Source organism: Durio zibethinus, chromosome 3 (assembly GCF_047325235.1).
Source record: "Durio zibethinus cultivar Kanyao isolate XHJ-2024 chromosome 3, ASM4732523v1, whole genome shotgun sequence".
Taxonomy (NCBI): Eukaryota; Viridiplantae; Streptophyta; class Magnoliopsida; order Malvales; family Malvaceae; genus Durio; species Durio zibethinus.
The window spans coordinates 32,584,395-32,608,516 of record NC_143164.1 but is presented as its reverse complement, the minus strand read 5'-3'; the positions used below and the strand labels follow the sequence as shown (position 1 = coordinate 32,608,516).

The window sequence follows — 24,122 nt, the reverse complement described above, 5'->3', positions numbered from 1 at the left end:
AAAATTAACTAAAGTTTTATGATTGTTAAATTTTTTAAAAAGAATATAATTATTTTTTTGAAAAAAATTAAAATACTTATAAACTTTTAGTTGAAAAATTAAAATAAAACATAAAAATTTTAACTTTTAAAAGTGATTTTGTTAATTAATTTTATTCACATATAGATCGAAACATATTATTTTACTGAAATTTATTAAAATAAATTAAAATTAATAAAAATAATTAATATTATTCGATATTAAATTTAATAAAAAATTTATTTTTAAATATATTATATTTTAATATAATTAAACTATACTGATCAATACAACCAATATCAAAATAAAATTAACTACCATGATTTCAACATAAAAGTTTACATTCCATCCAATCCGGTCATGTCATCACTATGTCTTTTGGCTTGACATATTGGCTAATTAAGTCGGTTGGTAAATCTGTTTACATTAAAAGACTTAGTCTCGAACTGATCATGATTTTGGCCCAAATAAAAAAAAAAGTACTCATGATGAATCATGCTGTTTCCACATTTCCTCCCACAAATGTTTATTCAAATCACAGCGCTCTCAAATTTTTAGCAGAAAACTCGTGCGGTGCACATATGGGTGGTTGTGAGAATTCATTCAAACTTCAAAGTCTACATTTTAAGCAACGCTGCAAATGTTCATCATTATTACTAGGGTGGGCAAAATCACCCGAACCCGTCGGGTTTCGACCCGACCCGACCCCTTAGGGTCGGTTTTTTTTTTTTGAAAATCGGGTATCGGGTCGGGTCGGGTCGGGTAGAGTCAAAAAAATTTCGGGGTCGGGTCGGGGTCGGGTTTTAAGCAAACCCGACCCTACCCGACCCGATATATATAAAAAATTTATTTTTTTAATTATTTTTTAAATTTTACATTTAATTATATATATTTTTATATATATTTAATTTTATATTTATATTTAAAATAATATTTTATTAATTTCGGGTCGGGTCGGGTCGGATTTGATTTTATACACTGTCGGGTCGGGTCGGGTTCGGGTATTAAAAATAAAAAAATTTTCGGGTCGGGTACGGGTATTGTATATTTAAAATCGGGTCGGGTTCGGGGCGAGCAAAAACCCGCCCCGACCCGACCCGTTGCCATCCCTGATTATTACCTAAGAATTACGAATGAATGAATGGACCAAAAGGACCCTTATTTTGTGTGGAACAGCTACTTCTTTCAAAGTCGGAGCATACAGGCAAAGATATTTTACTTCAAGGACTGATCTTTGTAACTGCAGCCCAAGTTCCATAATTGTTCAAAGAGAGGCTCTATTTTTAAAGGTTGAATTATTTGCTTTAATCATGTTATTATGTATTTTAATTTCGAATTAAGAAACATTCAGTGATACTTTACCTCCAACACATACAATTGTTTTTTTAATTACTAACGTGTATAATATTTTTTTTTTATATATAAAGAAGATCGTGTTTCAAAAATTAAAAAATAATTATAAATATGAAAATTTAAATTTAAACTTATTAAATACCACCTTTTAAAATAATAATATAATTCATTTAAATCATACTCCAAATTTTATTATTAACATATATTTAAGCGTAGGGTCTACAATTATGCTAGTTTATATTTTGTAACATATACGTTTTCGAGAAGCCCAGAAAATGTGGCTGGTTTTCCTATCTATCGATTGCAGAAGCCTAGATACAGCTACTTCCTTAATGAAGAAAGAACAAATATAATTAAACATAAAATTTATCGAAGAAAATAATAATCAAAATAATAATATTAAATATGCTTCACATGAGCCTTTGACTAATTCTTTCCTCTCAAAATGTTGATTAATTTCCATAATATATGCACCATTTTTTCAAAAAAAAAAAAGAAAAAAAATTAAAATTTGATGAGTGTTGAATGAGTCAGTGCTTAGTTGACAAGTGACAACATTAAAAACAATCCAATAAATGAGGGTTCATTTAAGTTTAAATTAAAAAAAAAAAAGAAAGAAATCAGTAAAAGTAGAAGTAGATGTCTAATTTGTGTATATGTATTGTATTAATGTTTACTCAATATGTGTAAAATATAAAATATTTTTTCGTCAAATTTATATCATATTTTAAATATAAAAAAAATTTTCTTTTTTTATTTTTCTAAATTGATATATAAATTTTTTAAAAATTTTAAATTGCATTATTTTTTTATTTTTTATTATTCTTTTAGGGTATTATATCCCATTTAAAATTACTAATTCTAAGTAAAAATATAATATTTTCCTTGTGGTGGGACGTAAAAATTTGATAATATATATTTGTATAATATAAAATATTAATAATTTATGTATTTTTATTATATTTTATAAAAAAATTAAGTGACATAATTTATATTGATATAAAAATATGAAATATATTTTTTATTTTATTAAATTCACATAAATTTAATTAAAATTTTAAATTGTGTTATTTTATATTTTTTAATTTGTATATTCTTGTATGGTATAATTGTAGTGTTTTAAATTGATAGATTCGGGCGTAGTGCAGTAAAAGTAGAGTACTTCAATACATTAAAGACAAAAGTCCGCAAAAAGCTGTTGAGAGTCCCAACCACCTAATCTGACAGGTCGGATGCATATCCTCGCATCCAAATTCCAAACCCAACACATAAACCAGATACACAACCAAAAAAAAAAAACCAGATTGGGATTTGTCCGTTTCGGATTTCTTTTCCAATTTGGTTGGGCTTTTTTTTTTCTTATGCGTTTTTGATTGGTGGGAAAAGGTATGGTGGGCTCGCTTGATTGTGAACTTGATCATGATGATCATCATCGTCATCAACTGATGAACGGTCATCAAGGGGATGCTGCAGCAGCTCCATCTTCTGAGGTCTCATGCTCGATTTGCCTTGATTTGGTTTCCGATACTGGCGGCAGATCCAGGGCTAAGCTCCAATGTGGTCATGAGTTCCATCTGGGTATTTTTCATGTTTCTTAATTATGCTGTTTTCTTTTTGAAATTATATTTGATGCACCGTTAGTGTATACATTTCATCAATAAACAACTTTATGAATTATCAATGGAATTATGGTGATAGAAGTCTACGGAGATAATCTTGTCAATTTGATATTGGGAATCAATGATCAATTGGTTGCCTTTCAAAAGGACTTACAACTTTTAGGCAGGAGTCTTAAGGTTGTCCGATAAGCTAAGGGGTGAAGGCGAAAGAGATTTTTAGATGAAGCAAACCTCGTGCATTTACTGTTTCTGCTTGAAGCACGCTTTTACATTGTCTTGTTGTCTTTTTGTTTGGCCCATACACGCATTATATCATAATTGGTTTTCATAATTTGCTGCTTATGACCCATACTCCGCAGATTGCATCGGTTCAGCATTTAATATGAAGGGGGCTATGCAATGCCCGAATTGCCGGAAAGTTGAAAAAGGTCAATGGTTGTATGCAAATGGCTCCACTCGATCATTTCCTGAGCTAAGCATGGAGGACTGGAATGTTGATGATGATTATTATGATCAAGGTTATTCTGAAATGGTATTAACAAACTTCCTATGTTTTCTATCAGTCTGTATTGCTGTTTATTATCTTATAGCTGCATTTTTAACTTGGAAGAGATATTATCTTTTTCAAGATATTGGCATGTGTCCAGTGGCATGCCTAAAATGGTGAAGTCTTTTAGGTTCATGCAGATTATGGCTTGCAATATTGTATATGCTTTTCCATCTTTATGCTGCTCTTAATGTCTTAGTCGCAAAAAAATATAAATATAGGCTTCAATGTTCACAGAAAGAAAAGTTTAGGAAATGTCAAATTCGTTTTAATTGTGTCCTTTTCACCACTGAAATTTGTGACAACTTTCTCTTTTGAGAGAGATTTTTTAAAGTCTTAATAAGAATCCTTTCTTTCTCATACGAATAAATAAAAAAAATAAAATAAGAGTAATAGCAAGACAAAAAGATAAAATAATAAGAGTAATAGTAAGACTATTAAAACTCCTTTCAACACTAAAATAGTATGAAGAATGTAGACTATTATTTCTTTTCCATTACAAAACTTGTTATGTAGGTGCCTCAGGTTTTTCCATTTTAAATCCACTTTGTGCTTGCTGTTTCAAAATGTATAAATTATTTCTTACAATTTGTTCTTGATAGCATCTTTTTTTTATTATTATTATTTTGTTTTTGCAGCCATTTAGAGTTCACTGGTGTCCATTTGGTGAATTTACAAGAATTGGTTCATTATCTGAGTGAGCAAGATCCCTCTTTTTGCATTGTTGATTTCATTTTGACCTAGTTTTTGTACTATGATTTCATAACTGTTAAGCTTATATCCTCTTGAATTTCTAGTTGTTTAGTGCTCAAAGAATACATTAGCATAATTGTTTACAATAATTTAGCTGCATATTTGGAATATTTTTATCTGATGTTGCTGCCTTTTACATAGTTCCTCCTCTACATGGGCTTTGATTTCTTTAGCATTCTAGCTTTTTTACCCCCAAGATAATTATGACCTCCTCCCTCTGAGCTTGTTTCTAGTTGAAGTTTTTCTTTCCAACCAATTTAGGAACTAGGCTAACAAGGTTGAAGGGGTTAAATTGCAGACAATAGCTTATTGCTTTAGTGCCACCCATTATTTGGAACTTGTTACATTTTAAAAATTCTAGACTCCTAAAATCAAGGGATTTACGTATACTTTTGTTTAAGAATGTTATGTAGATACATTTTCCTAGGACAGATAAAGTCATTGAAAGGAATAGTAGGGTAAAAGAGTTGCATGCTGAGTGCAAGGTTTTAAACTTATAATTGAAGGATTATAAGTAGTGTTGAATGTTGTGCAGGATTGTTAATTTGTATTCTTTTTAGTTTTCACTTATGTTGTAAACTTCTGTTTTGCTTCAGCAACTGCAGTTGTTTTCTTATGGTGTCAGATCTCTCATTTCTCCTGTTCTCTTTGATGGAACTGTGAAACAAGATGGAAAAGTACTTATATTAGAATCTTGTTGTCTGTTTATTGAAAATGCTCGGCAGTTCCTTTGATAAAAACATTGCTGCTGTCACTGACATGTTGGTGCTTTATTATATCTTTCAGGGAAGTGGAACCTCCATCTACTACATGTAAGGATTTTTTTATTTTTTTTTTTATGAATAAAATCACTTTCTACATACCATTTCTCTGGTGATTCAATGAGGCAACAACTGTGACACAAAAATGAAATTTCTTCTCCATGTAGATCATGAAATACATGGACACCATGCTATATCTGCTGAACAAGCTGCTGCTTCATCTGTGGCTCATTCATATGTTGCATATGCTGGACCACTTCCACCCACAACTCTAAGATCTAGTGATAGTGTTAATGATCCCAACATTAATCGCCATTCAAACAGCCTGTCTGGACACAATGAGATTTTTATTCCCCATGCTTTGCCCACCATTAGTATCCAATATCATAGTTGGGGCTGGCATTCTCCAAATTTGTCTGTATCTGATAGCCATATCAGCAATACTGATCCAGCTTCTGTTCCAGCTGCAGCTTTCAGATCTTCCAATGGGGAACTTAATGCTTTGAGTAGAGCCGGATCTTTTCCACATCCTTTTCCCTTGGAGCATGGGTAAGGCACCATCTAAGATGAGTTTGAATATCTACCTGATGTTATTGGCAGTGATTACAGAAACATGACAGTTGTGTTCAATTAGTTCTGTTCCATGTGAAAATAGTCATAAAATTTATTTATTTGTGTGTTTATATATATATATATAGGGAGGGGGTGTGAATGTCATGGTAATGCTCTTGAATTCTAGGTACGACAGAGCATGGTCTGTGATGTAATCATGTTAAATGTGTTTATAAAACCCAAGTTTACTTTTGTTAAAAATCACATGAATATAAGTTCTCTTTGCTTATGAGCCCAAAATGATTAATTCAGCGATGGATTTTTAAGAATGTGGTACTTTTTTTTCAAAATAGCTAACATGATTGGAAAAGAGATACTTACCACTTTCCTTTTGATCGTGAATGCTGTTGACTATTGGAAAGCTAAATGGTCATTGACTCTTCATAGGTCCAGTTCTAGAGGTGGGAGTTCGTATGTCTCTTCAGTTTTTCCCTGTCATCCAGGCAGCACTGCTCATACTCATGATAGGACCCATGCATCTCTTGCCTTTTATCATCAGCAACATCATTTCTATCAACAGCGCTTCAATCGACCTGGTGTGCCTGCTGCTGTAGTTCCTGGAATGAGAAGAGCTTTGGCCCCACTAGCCCCAGTAGTCCCACAACCTGATCAAGGTGGCGGCTTCTATATCTATCCTCCATCAAGTTCATCGAGGCAGAACCTACACGAAGCAGAAAGTTTGTTTCCAAATAATTATAGTGCTCTGGAAAGAGAGCTTTTATCACATTTCCCAACCATATCAAGAGACTCAGGTTGGGGGTCATATCATCCTACACATAGCTCTGATTCTGGCAACAGGTCTATGAGCTTCCTCTATAGGCGTTTTGCTTAGATGATGCAGTCAAAGTTTGGTTGCAAATGCTTATCAATAGGTTTGTCCATGTTTGTTTCAAATGATTGCATCTAAATTTATGACTGGCATAAAAGGAAACTATAAGAATCGATCAACTTTGATCATTTTTGTAATTTATGGCAAATTTGCCCGTGGGGCAGACCTCGAAATTGACGAGTCCCTTTGCTCATTACATGCTGATGCATTCATCTATATCTTTTATCTATGTTGTTTAAAATTTCGCCTAGTAGATGAAAGGAAGCTGTAATAGACATTGGATTTCTGAACAAAAGCTAATGGCCGGTGCATTTGAGGATTTCCTGCAGGTAAAATGAGGAAACTTGATGCAATTGAACTTCGCTCAGTTTGAAGAAACAGTCACGGACGTGCACCTAGCATTTATCGAGTGATATGCTTCCAGGAAGTCCATCGCTTTGTTTGGTCAAAAGGGAAAAGTACAGCTTAGAAACATGGAAAATCAACACAAGGTCATTATTCTTTTCCTTTGGAAGAAATGGCCGTGGGAAAGAGCAGATCACTCCATTTGGACTGACGCTTCCTCCCTTGAGAAAATGGGGATACCAATCTCTCGAAAGTTTAGGATATCTTCTCAAATCTGGATCATCCAAATAAGCAGAACCAAAGACAAATTCAGGCGGAAAGTCAAATCCACTATATTTATCAGTGCAAAGCACGGGTAGTGTCAAACTTAGAAGAACTATTGTTAGCGAGGAACATAGACTCGTCATTTCGCTTTACCCTCACAGAGTTCAGCTCAGTGTAGAACTATTGTTCCATGATAGAATTGGATGGCAACTTGTTGAAATAGGATCGTACAAGAACAATCTCATCACGAGGAATCCACTTGGTAATCAAGAAACTTTTGGGTTAGACATTCGGATGTCCTTTTCTGCTTTTAGCGAAGGGCAAAGACTCGTATAAGGAATTGGTTTAAGTGGTTTTGGCTGTTTGCCTGTGCTAAATGGTTGCATGAGTTCCCCATTCCTGCCCTTTGCCTCCCTACCATGAGCTACTTGACAACTTTTCATATTCGGTCAGAAACATTGCTTCCAGGAGAAAGGTTCTCTTCAAAACTGGAAATGCAAACCCAGAAAACAAGTCATTCTATCATTCATCTGTTTTATAAATCAATGAACTGGACTCCTACTGTATGTAGCCTTTATCTAAGCAGTTCATATCACTCAAACATAAGCTATATGGCAAAAGACATGTAACGGTTTCAATTAAAAGTTTTTTGTCATGTTTTCATCATCAGGTCTGAAAACTGTGACAGCTGCAGATGATTTACCCAACACTTTATACATGACTAGATTGCTTTAAGGCATTTGAAAACTCAGATCTCAGTGTGTATCTCTAATAACATTCAGAGCAAGCCACTAATATAAAAAAATTTTTCCTTTAACCACAGCCTCAGTAAAAAGCTAGGACAAGGCTGCATATACCCGCTAGACCCTATAATTTGGAAGCCTCATGTTCCAGGGCAATTCCTGGAGATACTCTCTCCTGAAAACAATGCGAGTGACAATTCACAGATGCAATCATGGCTGAAACAATCAGCAGAGGTCAAACATGATCCAGATCAACAAATCATCAGGTTCTTCCTGGTATGGTTAGAGAACTATTTTCAGCTTGGACAGGATTTATGGCTTTCCCAAGCTAACGAGGAGGTCTGGAACTTGCTTTTTAAGCACTTTGCTAGTCTGTCTGGCATTTCCGGAAGGAGATAGCCCTTCGCAAACACATTATGTCAAGGAGACTATCAAGCTTTTTTTCAGCACATGAAACTGTGTCTAACAGCTTTTGATCCTCTTGAATGTCTAAAATTACTCTTTTCCCAAATTTAGCTATAGCAACAAGAAACTTTTAAGAGGATCCTTCTAAGAAATTAGTAACAATTGAAAATGATTACATGCATGCACAAACGTTAAAACAGAAAAGAGAATTATGAGCCAAGGCCAAAGGTTGAATGACACTCAGTTGAAATGACATGAAAAAGTCCAAAAAATAAAAAATAAAAAGAGAATCAAACATTACTAGAAATTGATTATAGTACCCAGTCGCGTGGTGCAAACACAAAGCCGTATTTTCAAGATTTAATATAAGCAGTAAAAAACCCATATATTAAATCATGGTTCTAAAAAAATGATTTTAAGTTTAAGGAGAATCATATATTGAAGACTGATTATGTAGGCAGTTGACTGCCTTAAACTGTCAAGAAGACCAATCGACTACAAATTGATATGGAGTCGATTGCTTTGATAAACAAAAATTAAATTTAGATTCTGTATAAAATAGCAGCGGACTGTCATCCTAGAGCATAGTCAAACAAATGTATAAATTTAGATATGGAGTCATTGTTTTCTAACACTTTCGAAAATGTATCTAATCTTTGAATTAGCATAGTCAAACAAATTGATTAGTAAGAGAAAAAATAATTATTAAAATTTAAAAATTAATAGTTCAGAGACTGGAATTCAGCTTCTGCTACTCTCATTTTTGTAATCTGCCATTAATGGAGACAAAGTGTTCCCCATCTTGGTATAAAACTGTGAAATTTCATTTTCCAAAGACCAAAGTTCAATCATTGAACAATGGCTGCGCACACATTCACTTGATGATATAAGATTCAATGACAATAAACAATGTAACATATAAAAATAACTTGGTTAAAAGAAATTAAACATAATCATACCTCCAAAACCAGTGTCATCTTCAGAGAAAACCAAATTCAAAAGTACATTCTTTTATCAAAAGCTCAAACCCAATAAAACAGACACAATATTAAAATTCCTTTTATTTCGATGAAACAACTTACTAGTAATTTTGATGTGATACACTCTCTTCTCTTTAAGTGTATAAAGGCAAATCAGTCCAAGCACCAGAAACATGTCCATTCTCACAAACATAAGCTCGAACAACAGGCTCACCGTCCTCATGGTACCCGAAAACCCGCCTCAAACAGAAAGCAGAATGCAAATCCCAAGTGTCTTTGCAAGAGCAAAACGAGCAATTCAGATCAATCTTGCTTCTGTTCCCATCATTTAACGTCTTCCAAACCCGAGATTTCTTGAAATTCTTGAAGATGCCTCTGAAAAGCATGTAATTTCGCTTCTCCTCTGTGTGAACGCATCCCGGCCAATCGCTAATGTATAAGCAATCGCCTCGAAAACGGCTCGCTAATAACTTATTTCCTTGTTCTCGGCTTAAGTTCCAAGCACCGGTTGCTAAATGGGACCTCAGTGATCTATAAATCTTCCTTCTTTTACAAACGGAAAATTCACGCCAAATTTTAGTTGGTGCATTATCGGTTGTTTCCTCAGGATAGCCCTCTGTCGAATCGGATGCGTTATAAACGGTGTCGTAATAGAGATCTTCGAAAAGTGACCAGGAACAATCGCACCCAGGAACGTCCACTTCCGGATCCGGATTTGAAGTCGCTACAGTTCTGCTGGAACAGGGCTTGGTGGACGGCGTTGAGTCTTGGGAATTGGCTGGCTTGTGATAATTATCGTCGGGGACAAGCTGGTGTTCGAGGCCGAAACAGGAGTTCTCTAGAATGACGCCGGCGTGGAGAAGGCCAGGGCAGCAGACAGACAGCTTGTGGAGGGAGGCCCAGCCGCCCGGTGGGGAGGACGATGAGGAGAGGAGATCGGAGCAGACGGCGGGGATGGTTTTGGAGCATTTTTGTTTAAAGCAGGTGTTCCGTATTAGGGAGGAGAATTTTGCGCAGACGCAAGCGAGAGAAGCCCAGCTTTTGGGGTGGTGTTCGAGCTTGGAGAAAATGTTTAGAACGACGTCGTCAGGGAGTTTTGCGAAGGGCGTCTCTGTCATTGTTGTGGGTGGGAACTGAAAGGGGTGATATTTGGTTTTTCTTCTATTTTCTTTCTCCAGTTGAAAACGGTTGAATTGAGTCCAGATTAGGTTAAAGTTCCGTTTGGGATTTCAGAGATGTGTTCAATGAACTTTTTTGTTTATTTTTTCTCTACTTATTTAGAACTCAAAGAACAATCAGGGAAGCCGAGGAGGTGGTGGCTCTGGTGGCGGTGATATGAAAGACCGTGCGAGCAGCTTTTTGTTTGGACAGCTGCTTACGACTCCTCAGCCCTTTTTTTGGTAGCACAATGTATTTGAATTTTTTTTTTTTCAAGTTTATTGTGAAAAGAGTTAATTTCAAAGTTAGGCAGATCACATAATTTAAATTAGATTTATAAATCATTTATTAAAAATTGTTAATAGTAAAAATAGAAATTTAAACCTTACCAATTCAAACCGAACTTGGTTGTCTGTTTCTTTCATCGTTGATTTTGATTCAGCGCAATGAAACATTCAGCATTTGAAGGATTGCTCAAATTGGAAGCGTAATTTCCTCCCCCAAAAGTAAGATTTTTTAGCAATTGAGATTGAGTTCAGAATAGGGTGTTCAGAGTAGAGTAGAGCAGGGTAAAATAAATAATTAAAAAAAAAAAAAAAACTTATATACTTAATTACAGATTCTAAATAAACCAAGATAGATAAATTTTAACCAATATTTTCGATTATAATAGCAGGGTTGTAGCCTCACCAAATTTTGAAAGCAACTTCTGTGTCTCTTGCGCTAAGCATACTAAACAGACTCAAAATAATAATAAAAAAAAACAATTATTAAAAGGAGCAAACTCAAGTTCAATGAAAATTAAGTATACCATTACCACACGAAAGGAACACTAACTTACGTTGAGTATACTATTAAGGAACACAACTTTAGAGTCCTTTGTCACCATTATCAATCACCAGGGACAGCTGGACATATTTCTGTTCGGGGTTTGGACATTTCACGCGCCCACTTATCCACTTATACCTGTAACACCAGCACATGATACCTCCGCCTCCACTTCTGTGGATCTCATCCAAAACGAAAATATTCCTAACAAATTTCCCCATCTTTACTTAGAAAAGGGAACCGAAACCAAACCCATGAACACTTGAAAATGGTATTAGTCATTAAATTTAAATTGATAAATGACCAATACGAGGTTTCAGTTAACCTCCAGTTCCACTTCCTCTAGACATTTGATTAACGGTCCATTTGGCAGCCAATTTCAGGGATCCCCAAATCATTACTAAAGATTCAATTATAAACCACACCTTTTAATGCAATAAAAACCCTCCGATCAAGCTCCCAAATAGAGCCACCCAAGCCAAAGATCTAGCAATCATACATCTACATTCTAACCCTCAGGCCATAAACCTTTTATTAGTTATTTATTCGTTGGCTCTCCCTTCATAGTTCATATCCATATCCTATCTCAAAACATTTTTACTCACAAATGGTTGATTGCCAACTGACAGCGATAACTATTAAGGTTGATCCAAAAAGCTAAAGATCTGGAAGGCTAAAATCCGCGGCCTCCTTACTTTGCATTCCAACAAAATTCACTAATCCAACAATCACATTTAAAGTGCCAAGAACAGGTATATAGAATGGTTCAAAAAACAGAACAAACATCAGATGTTCTAAATTTAGCCATGAAATCCAGCATGATTCGTACACTTATTATAAGTTTTTTCAGCTCAAGGTAATTTAATTGGAACTTCAAATTTCATAGGAGTCTTCAGCTTCTGGGTCATAAAACAACTCAGCAATTGTATCTTACCTGTCAAATGAAATATACTATCAGGTTGCAGCGAAAATTTGTATGTGGGAGAATTGGAGATGAATGGATCAACATTTCTTGTACAAATGATATCAACAATTTTTTTATTTTTTAATTTAGTGAAGGAATGAAATTAACATCTTATTACCCAAGAAACTATATCAACGAAAGACACTAGAGAAGGAGCATGAGATCAAGACCTGGATAAACTCTTGCTTCTACTCCTGCTTCTACTCCCACTTGGACTCCTGCTAACACTGCTTCTTTTTGGACTCTTACTCCTTCCTTTTTGACGCTGAAGCCAATCCATTAAATGTAATGTAAAATATTAAACAATAGTAATCAATAAAATGAGGGAATAGCAAACCGGATAGATTAAACTTAAGAGGTCAGAACAGACTGCTCAATGGGATAGAAACCAACCAATTTTTCCAAAGGTGAAAAAACTTCATTTTTGAAAATCTTGACTACATAAATGCAAAAAATCACTTACAGAAGGCAAAGGAGATCTGGATTTTGATGGAGATCTGCAAAAGTTCCACAAAGAACCCAAATTTAAAATCAACATGTTCCTTTTAACAACTTTACATCCAAGAGCCTTGATGCCACTTCCATGTCAGAATCACCATATTCAAAGGGAATAAAAAAGAAAGCATAATCTTTAGCAGTTAAATAAGGAAATAATAAGTAGGACCAGCTCACAAACCTGCCTACATATGCAAGATAAATAAAAAATAAAAAAATAAAAACTAATCAAACAAATTGAAATCCTTCAAGAATAATTTTTCATATTTCGACCAGTGAATAGAGAATGAGCATGCTTCCCTACTGTGACACGAAAATCCACAGGTAATCCACATAGCATATCCTATTAGCTTGGCAATTTCCAGGAGCTGAAATTGACAGTGAAATATTTCTATCGCTCAATGATGGTGACTTGCAAATTCCAATGCATTTACTTCACTGAAATCCAGCTCTACTATTGCAATTCCTTGTAAAGAAATCCAGCTCTATTATTGCAGTCCGTTGTCTTCTTTGTTCCCAATCTAGCACCCACGGACATTTATGATACTATGTACATTAGAGAAGGGACAGTGAGTTTTTAAAGCTGCCCATCTAAAAAACAGCATACCTCTGCAACCAAATGAGTTGCATGCAATTGAACCATATTCCCACAAGTTCCTAATATCCAATCCCCAGTTTGCTGCATATATCCATATCTAAAAAGACAAACAAGGCAATTTTTATTTGACAAAAGAAACAAAGTGGATGTAGTTCAAAAGCTGGGATATAGTCCAGACCCATTTTCTTAGCTAAGCCATCTATTGGACAATGAAAGCATGTAAGTCAAAAGCAAAAATTCATGTTGACAACCACAAAAGAGTAGTTGAGTCCAAAAAGCACTAACAAGTATCTTTTCATTGATAACCCAAGTAGATCCCCATGAATGAAGCACACAAACATGTCCTCTACACATTCCCTACCTTACACAAGAAACTAAGAGAGAGAAATAATAGCATAATTAGCTTTCAATAACAATCACGAATTTAAGGTTGGACATAAGGTCTGCCAATGCTCACAGTTACTTTAGACTTCGAAAGTGTAATATGCTATGTCTAGATGCATTTTTTTCTGTATGTGTTAAAGGGGCAAGCGAGTAAGAAAATTTTCAACGGCAAAAAATATAGAAAAAGAAGAGTAAGCAATCAGAATGTATAATGAAATCATTCCATCACGTGGGCAAACTAAATATTCGTTTCTTAAAATGACTTAGTTCAGCTTCCCAAAAAAATGCACTTATTGCATTTAGGGGAGAGCATATGTTGGTGCAAACCGACTAAACCATTCAAAGACCGATCATTATATTAAATTGGTTTTGGTTTTTTTGGTTTAAAAGATTAAATCAGTTTTGTATTCAGTTTAGGCTGTTTATTTAGTCAGTTTACGATTTTGAATCTTACAAACCGAACCAACCGAAAATTAATAATTAAATATTTAATAAAATATTATTTTACATTTGAATTATTTTGATTTTCTAATTAGTAAATTACACATTTACCTTTACCCAATACCCATTCAAGAAACCCTAAAATCTAAATCCTTAATTTTATTCTCTTTCTCCCTCACACTTTCTCTTTGCCACTTCAGCTCCACCATCAAAATATTTTCAAGGGGGCTATGTTTGATACAAGACTTGTTCGACATGGCCTCTTCTTTGCCATCAAAAAATTTTCAAGGAGTTGATGCAAGGGGACCTATGCCTACTGACCAAAATGTTGCGCAAAAACATGATGCATTCCTTGACAGAAACTATGATGGCCTTGTTTATCCATGAGAGACTTTTGAAGGTTCTTCTATTTTGCTCTTAAAAAGAAGAGAGAACTCTTTTATTTATTTTAATTTTTGTGGGTAAATCAGTTATGGGTTTTCTCTTTTTAACAAGTTTTCAAGCAACTGGGGCTGGTTATTTCTTGTCTATGGCCGATGCCATCATCAATGTTGCTTTCAGTGACAACTCAACCTACAAATTCTTGGAACTTGCATTTTTATATTTCTTTCTGTTACATATGCATTCTCTTTCCTTTTCCTACATTTATTTTATTTTTTTGATCCCTGTTTTTCGATTCTTTCTTGTCTGTTTCAAATTAATTGTGGTTTTATGTTCTTTCCTTGGTGAGAAATATCTTGTGAATTTTACTCTTGAAAATGTATAGCAAATCATGTTCTAAGCTAGATTTTGAAGGCATTCAGTTCCTTCTTCAAAAGAATATCTGAGTGGATTTTAACCTTGTAGCATTTCTATGAGTGAAACCGATAAAACCAATGAAACCAACCAACCTAATTGGTTTGGTAAATTTCAGTTTTCATTTTATTAGTCAGTTGGTTTGGTTTTTCAATAAATAAACTCGGTTTAGTCGGTTTTCGGATTTTTACAACTGAATTAACTGAACCAACCATTTGCTTAGCCCTAATTGCATTCCAATTTTTATTTTATTATTATTAATTTTGCATTTTCAGGATCCAAAATGACTATAAACTCCGAGCCACCCACCTACGCTTATATAAATTTAGAGGAATCATTTAAAAAAACCTCTTCAAATGCAACCAAAAATCAATTTTAAGGTCGACAAATCTGATGCATTAACCCGTGACTACAAGCAGATAATAGATGAATTATTATCAGTAAAACCAAAAGCCAGCAACTAAAAATTCCAAATAGCATCATGCTTCATAAAACAAAAACATATCCCATGGGAAAGGGGAGGCAAGTGTACCTTGACAAAGAATGAGACCTGGACGCAGAGCGGGATTGAGAAGGAGACCTTGATCTTGACTTAGCAGGTGACTTGCGCGAAGGTTTTGCACTGGGGGACTTGCTGCATTGCAGGTGCAAGGTTAACATGCAACTTTAAAGCCATAAATAAAATATCATACCCTAAAAGAAAAAGAAAAACCTGTGGCTCCTGCTCCGACTATAGCTCCGACCACGACTGCGGCTGGGGCTGCGACTTCTTGAGAGAGATCGACCATGACTAGGGCTTCTGGAGGAGTCCCTCTTAGAATCATATTCCCTAACCTACAGGCAAACAATCTAGTAAACAAGATGGAATATAATAATTGCAACTAGAGAGAAATAGCATTAAAAATAGAAAAAAAGTCAACTATGCTAAAATTTTTGTATATGTTAATTAGCAAAATGAATCATCTTCCTTCAGCTTCTAAAAGACTAGGTTGAGATCATATACCCGAACATAAGCCCGAGAAAATGCATTCCGAAACTCAGAATCATCAAGTTTCTTAATCTGCAAAAAAAATACCAGGAATTTTCGTACATAATGATAATTACTCAATGACATTAACTAAGACGTCTTCCAGGCTGTCAATATGAGTAAAAAGGAAGGAAACTTACAGCATACTTCATATCATCATAATTGGTGTAGTCCACAATCCCCGTTGTCCCTGCAAAACCAAAAGACAACTTATATCAGTAAACCCACAGTTTTAAAGCGGTTGAACTTTCATTCCATAGTCTAGACCTGATTGCAATGGTTTTGATCAATTCAATTAAGGAAAACAAAACAACTAATTTTAACTAAAATTAAACATAAAAGCTAAAGGATCCGCCAACAACTGTTTGCATCAAACATAGTGTCTTACCACTACCATCACGGAAAACTTGGGAAAAACAAACATCCCCAGCTCGACGCATGTGATCCTGAGGAAAATACATCACAAAACAAAGATTTTTTTTTAACTTCCTTCTCTTTTCTTGTAAGGGGTCTCTTCCTCTTTTTAAAAGGGGGGAGGGATTACCAAAATTACCAAAATCAACTCTTACCTTGAGGTCCTGCCATGAAGCAGAAGATGGCAATCCAGTGACTAACACTGCATATCATAGTAATTCATTAAAGACAAATTATAGGCATTCTAGTATATCTGCCAAATGGATACCATGGGCATCAAATAGATAACAAACCACGATATTCAGAACGTCTGGAAGGTCCACGTCCACGCCCACCACCATGACTGCTGTGACGATCTAGTGATGATTGCCCACGACCACCATGCGCCAGTTCAACCTGTAATTAATAATAAGCATGAGAACATAACCTACAAAGCCAAATCTACTAAATTGATGCTAAATAAAACCTATACATGCAAGAAAAAATAACTAACCCGCAAACGATGTCCTCCAAAATCATAGCCATCACGACCATGAATAGCATCTTCAGCATCTCGAGCCTCTTCAAACTAAGAAAAATATAAAGACAAGAAACAAAAACCCAAAACCAATAATATCCCCCCACAATAAATAAATAAACAACCAAAAAGAAAAGTTAGCATCTTTAAACTCACCTCAACAAATGCATAACCTGGAGGCCTTGGTGGAATTTTCAGGTCAATATGGGCTATTGGACCATACTGCAACAAAAACAAGAATAGCATATTGAGATTCATTCAAAACTATATCAACTAAGACAACTCACCAAACTTAATAGTAGAAACTGTGGTTCTACTCCATAAATTAAAAGAGCCAAACTTTGTGTCACATGCACATTCAAAGAAGAATTTATGCAAACCACAAAAGAAGTATAGTACATTTAGGTTTTCTTGGTTTTGGTAGCCAGGATTAAAGGTGAATTTTGTAGATTAGCTAGAACTTAAAGTGTTAGTCCAAAATACAAGGCTTTGGCAGCAATTTTTTGGTTTTCATTAGATTCTAACTTCTTTTTTTAAAGGAGTATAGCTCTTATCTAATTTGAAGTCCTATTCCTTAATTTCAATGGACAAAAGGATAATAGGAAAACAAAAATACTAAAGATCTCTCAGCATATTTTCTAGTGAATAAGGCGGGAAACCATAAAAATAGTCGATTAAATCATCCGGTTTCCTCTCATCAATCTTCTTTAACCGTAGACCTGATTTGAAAGTCTTCACACTATAATTCCATTCCTTTACATTTAATATGCCCTAAAGATCAAATCCCAAGCTCGGAATTGAAATCATAAATACACAACTTATATTTTTAAGTTCAAAGTTCCACCTAAGACAACTTGTCTGCTCCCAATCAAGTACTTTACAAGTAAATAGAAAAACTTACTAGTTTGCTCATAAGAAAGTTTCCATTTAACCTAATATATTGAAGAGTTAATGGTGAAATTGCAAGAAAAAAAAAGGAAAGATGAAAGTTTATTAACCTTGTAAAACAAATCTTCAACTTCCCTCTCGCGAACATCACCAGGAAGATTTCCAACGTAAAGAGTCCTGCTCGAGCGGCTACTCATTTTTTTCCCTTTCCTGAGAAATACAAAAAACAAACAAAAGCAAATTTCCAGAGAGCTCAGCCTAGGATTTAAAGAAGAAAAAGAAAGATGCATCGACTTAGGGTTGGAATTCAGGAATTAAGGGTTCACCTGAAAGAAGGGCTTGTTTCGACACGGAGACCTTAGGAGAGAGTTTTTAGGGCTTTGAAATTTAACAATGGAACAGACGATAGGCGGGCCGGGCAAGGTTAGGGCACAAAACAAGAAAACAACGGGGTATAAGGTTAGGGTGAGGCGACGTGTATAGCAATCTTGTTGCGCGCCTATGATTTTATAGCAAACACGCTGCGTCAGAGCGCGAAGATGTCATCTTCTGTTTTAACCTGACATGGTAAACTGTGGAGCCTTTTTATTTGGTAAGAAGAAATGCTGACACTGACTGCATCCAGTTTGCCGGATGATTTTGTCCACTTATAGGTGTTTGCCACATAAGCGGCTTGTTAAATAAAGAATCATTTTCTAAGATATTATTGTTAAACATTTTTTAAATTAAAAAAAAAAAAAGGGCAAAAGAGGTAGGAAAAGAGTTGTACATACAAGCTCAAATAAAATTCATACAAAATTTTATTGACAATACTAATAACAACCACTGCTATATTAGTTCAATAAATGAATGTAATAATTTGTGTATTTATATTTATTTATTTTATATCTAATATATATAAAATATAAATTTTATTTTATATTAACATGTTAAATATAAAATTTTTTTATCAAATTGAAGTATAATTTTTATTAAAATTTTAAATTATTTCATTTTCATATTTTTTATATCATTTTCATATTATATTATCATAATATATTTAAAATTATCTAATTTACTAATTGATTAAAGAAGATATTTTATCATCTCAAGTTAACTTTTATAAAAAAATACTCTAAAAGTAAAATTTCAAATATATCATTTAGAGCTATCAAACAAATACAACCTATAAAAGCCCTTGGACTAGATGATATGTCACCTTTATTTTATGGACTTGAAATAATGAGCTTCTGCTTATCTGTTTTTAATGGGGGCATAATCTTCATGATATTAATAGTATGAATATTGTGTTGATTCCTAGAGTAAAAAACCTTAGGGTTATGGCCAATTTTCGACTAATTACCCTTTGTAATATAAGCTATAAAATTATTACAAAAACCATAGTTAATAGGTTAAAACATATATTAGTTGGGGAATTCCAAAGTGCTTTTGTCCTTGGAAGATTAATATATGATAATGTTTTATGGCCTATAAATTATTACATTTCTTGAAATTGAAAAAAAAGGCAAAATGGGTTATACAGCTCATAAGCTGGATATGAGTTATATTAGTACTCACGAATTACTTGGATTCGATTCGATTAAAACTCGAATATGATTCGATAACTATCAAGTCGAGTTTAAGCTTGAATAGCTCAACTTATCGAACAAGCCAAATTCGAGCATATTAGTACCCAACTCGAATAGTTCAGGAACCTAATCGAGCTTTTTAATTATATTATTATTATTATTTTATTTATAAAATTACTATTTTACCTTCAACCTAAAAAACCTTAAATTTCCATTTTTTCTTTCCCTTTTTCTCGCCGTTTCTTGCATATCATCCTCTTCTTCGGAGACTCTAAAATTTTTCAGAGAATATAAAATTGAAAAAACTTATATCAAAGACAAAGTCACTGCAAATTCTTACTTTGGCTTTTAACATCTCATCTTTGTCATCTAAATTTAGTTGGGCTTATAACCACAGCAAATCTTCAGTGAGTGGTCACAATCTTTCATTTGTTTTTCTCTGCATTAGATTCCAATATGAAGTAACCATTTTATCACAAAGGTATATAAAAAAAATGGTTGCTTCGACCAAGGTTGGCCGATGAATAATATGAGTGTTAGGCCTAGGGTTTTACTATTACTAGGGTTCTAACACTCAAAGCTTAGCTTTCTTTGAATAAATTGAGATTTAAAATATCTTTTTTTTTGTTATATTGCTAAATGCTTAAATGCAAACTTAATTGAGATTCCTATCGAAGTTGAGGCTCCAGATCTTTATTATTATCATGTATTCACTATTGATTTCTTCTACCTTCCTAGTCCTATTTGTTTGGTTAGTTTCAATTTTTGGCAATAACAAGTCTAATTAAACATTTAATGTGTGTAGCTAGCCTTTTTAACAACAAGAGAAGTTGAAGCACTTGAAGAGCTGCGTTGGGTAAGTGATTACTTATAGTTATATTATTCTGCAGCTTTTAATTGATATTAGTTGTGTTTCATATGATTAAAAAAGAAAAGAAAATGAAAGTAATGATCAGATTGTTGACTTTGTATGAGGATGATGGACTTGTACTTTTTTTTCTTATGATTCAATCAGTTATTTTAACCTAACCTTACCTGTCTTCTTTTCATTTGGTGATAGCTTGCTTTCTTATCTGTAAGGGAGTTATTCATTTGAGAATTTGACTTGAGAACATTTCTATAATCACGTTGATGTGGAATGATTACTAACTATTCTTGACTTTAGTGTTTTATCCCATTTCGCACTCTAATTTAGGTTTGTACTTTTGGATGGGAAATTAAGGTCACATTATTATTATATATTGGCATTTAGGATTCAAAAATGAATTGGCCAGCTAATAACCTCATCAATGCTATGGCCTTGGTTTAGAATACGCCGTTACAATTATTTACTTCGAGCATGTGTTGGATTTTGAGGGTTTTACAGTCAATATTACAAAGCAATAATTGACAATTTTCATACAAAATTTTGAGTGTTTAAGCAGATTATTATGTAGTTAATCAAGACACACATGTATGTGTCTAGATTTAGAAATAACCTTACTTTTGCTATCATGCTTGTGTAAAAAATTCATAATGTTAGATAATTTTTGAATTGTAGGAAACAAAATTCTACCATGATTTTGATATATCAATTAATATAACCATATTGACAATGTTGATATACTTGTTACTAGTATTCAAAACTTTGGGAAAACCTAAAGTTTTGACATTTTCTTTTTAGTTTGTTATTCAGTTTCAATTCTATAATAATATTTTAGTAGGGATCAATATAGAACTTTGGTTTGGTCGTAAGCATGAAAACAACGATGATGATAGGGCAAATGAAATAAACTAGGTCAATTAGGCAACCAGTAATCTGTTTGCATATTTCTAGCTTGTCAATAACCTTGCAACAGTTGTGAATGAATGGATATTTTTGTTGCCAAAATTTGAACCCAATCATTAAAATTAAGAGCCAAAAACTTTACCATCAAACTTTATGTCTGTTCAAGAATGAACTTTTTTGGCTTATTAAAAAAAGGTAGCCTTCTTTTTTCTATTCATCCCATACGTGACAATTTAAACACATGAAAGTGGAGATAAGTGCTAATAGCCACATAGACATAGTACTAAATTTTATAATATGAACCATTCCAAAAAGTGTTCTCTCATTATCAGCCGATTTAGATAGTCCCCAAAGAACTAGCTATGAAACTACATAAATGCTCAAATTTATGCATTTTAATGAAAAAAACAAACCATTAGCAAAAAGTTCTAGTTAAACATGTTCAACTGAGTATGACTTATCATTTAGCCTTATTTGGCAATCTTACCTAGTAATTATTTTATGAAGTGAAAATCATGCAATGCTTTATGCAATATAAGAGGAAAGTTAGTTTTCTCTCCCACCGAGACTATTTTCAGATTTCAGCTATCATGGATCATTCATGATAAAATTAATAGTCTATATTTTCTATAGGTTATAAATTAATGCATGATATATATACGCCTTATACTTATTTTCTGTAACATAGTCTACTTAACTTTTTTGGCTCTAATGCAATTTTTTTAGGGCATATGCATGTATGAGTGTTTTCATACATTGATGCATTTTTTGTTTGGATATATTAAAGCAATATATGTTTTTCATATGTGGTTTGAAGTGGAAATTGGGTATCAGCTCATGCATTATTGTATTACTTTGTTTGTCCCTAGTAAGCTTGTGTGAGGTATATTGCTTACAATTCCCATAAATGGTTATCATTTACTGCTAAATTCCATACTCTTCCAATAATTTGTTTCTAGCAACTTGTTTGGCATGTTTCTCGAAAAAGAATTTATCACACATGTTTCTAACAACTTGTTTGGCATTATTGTTTAATCCCATTGAATTATTATTTTGATTTGTTTTTTTTTTATTATAGAGAACTAAACATGTCATTAACTACACAAGATATCTCTTATGTACCATTTGAACCGACAACAAATTTTTTTGCTAGGCGAATTGTGTCAAATGATGATAATGATTCAATGAATTAAACTTTAGATGTCATTGATGGTAACACAAATAAAACACCAATCACCAATACCAATAATAGAGAATGTGATGATGCTGACCCTGAAGAGTGTGGGAAAGGTAATGAGAAAAAGAGGCAAAAGACATATGATGTTTGGTTAGAGTTTAAAAAAGTCAATCTTCTTGATGATTCTAAAAAAAAAAATGTGTTCATTGCAAGAAGAAGCTAGCAATAAATGCAAGTAAAAGTACAACTCAATTTAAAAGGTACTTAATAACTTATGTTAAACGAAAAAATTTTTAGAATCAACAACAAATGATCAACTTTCAATCTGTAAACACATGTGGTGATGTACAGATACTACCTGTTTTCACAGATAACAAGTTTGATATGACAAAGATGAAAGAGGCAGTTTCATATTAGATACTTATGCACGAGCATCCTTTCTTCGATTATGAAAAAAAAAAGTTTTAACATGATGCAAAAATGTGATATGCTTAAATGGGAAAAGATATCACACAATACTATTAAGAATGATTGCATGCAAGTTTATGAAACAGAAAAAAAGAAATTAGAGGCACTGTTGAAGACTATCAGCAACATTAGTTTGACGACATATTTGTAGAAGTCAAGTAATTAAAGGATTGAGTACATGATTCTTACAACAGACTTTATAGATTCTAATTGAAGATTACAAAAATGCGTTATTAGTTTTGTTCATATACCTCTTTCTCGTCGCGGTGTTGAGATTACTCATTGTATTTTTAAGTGTTTAAAAAAATGAAAAATTGAAAACAAAGTGTTTACACTTTTTATAGACAATGCTTTAAGTAATGATATGGCAATTAGAATTCTTGAAGACATCTTTTTAAAAAATATGAGGTTACTTTGTGGAGGAAAATTATTTTATGTTTGGTGTTGTACGCATATCTTAAATCTCATAATTCAAGATGATCTTTTTAAGATTAAGAATGTGATTGGTGATGTTCATGAAAGTGTCAGTTTTATTAATCAGAATGAGGTAAGACTTAATTCATTTTTTAATATCGTATAGCAATTGCAGTTGCTTGATAGAAAACTCATTCTCGAATGTAAACCATTGGAATTCAACATTCAAGATGTTATCGACTGCAATCAAATTCAAAGAAGTGTTTTCAAGACTCAAAAAATGAAAATCTCATTACGAATGTTGTCTAAGATAGGGAAAAAGTGGAGAAAGTTTTATGAGTTTTGAAAGTGTTTAATTCAGCCACTAAAATCATCCTTGGAAGTGATTATCCAACTTCAAACCTATTTCTGAATGAAGTTTATCGTGTGAAAGTATTGTTGGATAAAAGGATGAATGATGAAAATGAATTTGTTCAAGCAATGGTTCGTAAGATGAAAAGTAAGTTTGATAAGTATTAAGGAGAATGTAATTTGTTAATGGCTATAGCAACTATCTTGAATCCAAGGTACAAAATAAGGGTGGTTGAGTTTTACTTTCTTCAAGCGTACCTTGATAAAGAAGCAAGAAAAAATATTACTAGAGTTCAAGATGCTTTTTATAAGATTTATGAGGAATATGCTTATGAGTATCAATTTGGCATCAGTATAGTGCTGAAACTCAAATGCATGATAGTGGTATTAAAAGCTTTTTCTTCTAATTGGTCTGAATTTGCAAATTCTGTAAAATTAGTTGAAATTGCTTAACCACAACAATCTGATCTAGATATCTACTTAGCTTAGGGTTATTTTATCTGTAAAAGAGATTTCACTAAATTTGATGCTTTAGAATGGTAGAAAGTAAGCACTTTGAAGTATTGTATTTTATTTAAAATGACTCGGGATATACTTGCTATTCTTATTACTACAGTGGCTTCAAAAGCTATCTTATT

General features: G+C 33.4%; 2 protein-coding genes and 1 pseudogene across 14 annotated transcripts; 1 reads left to right on the top strand and 2 right to left on the bottom strand.

Annotated features, from left to right (window-relative positions):
• Positions 1-2,573: 2,573 nt before the first annotated feature.
• Positions 2,574-7,321, top strand: LOC111283334 (E3 ubiquitin-protein ligase RFI2-like). Of its 7 annotated transcripts, XM_022871785.2 has the most exons (7): positions 2,574-2,949; positions 3,350-3,522; positions 4,176-4,234; positions 5,077-5,102; positions 5,219-5,600; positions 6,051-6,535; positions 6,822-7,321. In XM_022871785.2, exons 1-6 carry the CDS (start codon positions 2,760-2,762, stop codon positions 6,493-6,495), a joined length of 1,275 nt encoding a protein of 424 aa, XP_022727520.2. In that variant the 5' UTR covers positions 2,574-2,759; the 3' UTR covers positions 6,496-6,535; positions 6,822-7,321. The 7 variants fall into 7 exon arrangements, with proteins under 7 accessions (XP_022727520.2, XP_089614636.1, XP_089614634.1 ...); XM_089758510.1 differs by lacking the exon at positions 6,822-7,321 and having other exon boundaries at positions 5,522-5,600; positions 6,057-6,686; XM_089758508.1 differs by lacking the exon at positions 6,822-7,321 and having other exon boundaries at positions 5,522-5,600; positions 6,051-6,686.
• On the bottom strand, positions 5,037-11,436 carry LOC111283335 (phytochrome A-associated F-box protein pseudogene; annotated as a pseudogene). 3 transcript variants are annotated; one of them, XR_016340999.1, is made up of 3 exons: positions 11,229-11,436; positions 5,985-6,324; positions 5,037-5,635 (listed from the first exon to the last, which is right to left on the bottom strand). The product of XR_016340999.1 is annotated as a phytochrome A-associated F-box protein pseudogene, transcript variant X3 (transcript). The 3 variants fall into 3 exon arrangements; XR_016340998.1 differs by lacking the exon at positions 11,229-11,436 and adding an exon at positions 9,332-10,606; XR_016340997.1 differs by lacking the exons at positions 5,037-5,635; positions 5,985-6,324; positions 11,229-11,436 and adding exons at positions 7,150-7,589; positions 9,332-10,682.
• A 512-nt stretch (positions 11,437-11,948) lies between these two features.
• LOC111283336 (serine/arginine-rich splicing factor SR34B-like) lies at positions 11,949-18,145 on the bottom strand. Of its 4 annotated transcripts, XR_016341000.1 has the most exons (15): positions 18,065-18,145; positions 17,849-17,948; positions 17,007-17,072; positions 16,827-16,901; positions 16,627-16,729; positions 16,489-16,535; positions 16,308-16,365; positions 16,060-16,109; positions 15,896-15,952; positions 15,605-15,726; positions 15,425-15,526; positions 13,282-13,369; positions 12,643-13,195; positions 12,350-12,444; positions 11,949-12,149 (listed from the first exon to the last, which is right to left on the bottom strand). XR_016341000.1 is itself a non-coding variant. In XM_022871791.2 (14 exons), exons 2-14 carry the CDS (start codon positions 17,933-17,935, stop codon positions 12,146-12,148), a joined length of 900 nt encoding a protein of 299 aa, XP_022727526.2. In that variant the 5' UTR covers positions 17,936-17,948; positions 18,065-18,145; the 3' UTR covers positions 11,949-12,145. The 4 variants fall into 4 exon arrangements, 2 of the variants coding, with proteins under 2 accessions (XP_022727526.2, XP_022727525.2); XR_016341001.1 differs by lacking the exon at positions 13,282-13,369 and having other exon boundaries at positions 12,643-13,220; XM_022871791.2 differs by lacking the exon at positions 13,282-13,369 and having other exon boundaries at positions 12,643-12,676.
• Positions 18,146-24,122: the final 5,977 nt, after the last annotated feature.

Bases quoted from the DNA above. Each gene is read 5' to 3' on its own strand.
- LOC111283334 (XM_022871785.2), top strand. From the start codon at position 2,760: ATGGTGGGCTCGCTTGATTGTGAACTTGATCATGATGATCATCATCGT. The intron at 3,523-4,175 runs GTATTAACAAAC...TTGTTTTTGCAG, and splicing joins ATCAAGGTTATTCTGAAATG to CCATTTAGAGTTCACTGGTG. The intron at 5,601-6,050 runs GTAAGGCACCAT...GACTCTTCATAG, and splicing joins CCTTTTCCCTTGGAGCATGG to GTCCAGTTCTAGAGGTGGGA.
- LOC111283336 (XM_022871790.2), bottom strand. From the start codon at position 17,935: ATGAGTAGCCGCTCGAGCAGGACTCTTTACGTTGGAAATCTTCCTGGT. The intron at 16,902-17,006 runs GTGAGTTTAAAG...TATTTTTCTTAG, and splicing joins CAGGTTATGCATTTGTTGAG to TTTGAAGAGGCTCGAGATGC. The intron at 12,677-15,424 runs GTACACTTGCCT...GAACTTTTGCAG, and splicing joins AGGTCTCATTCTTTGTCAAG to ATCTCCATCAAAATCCAGAT.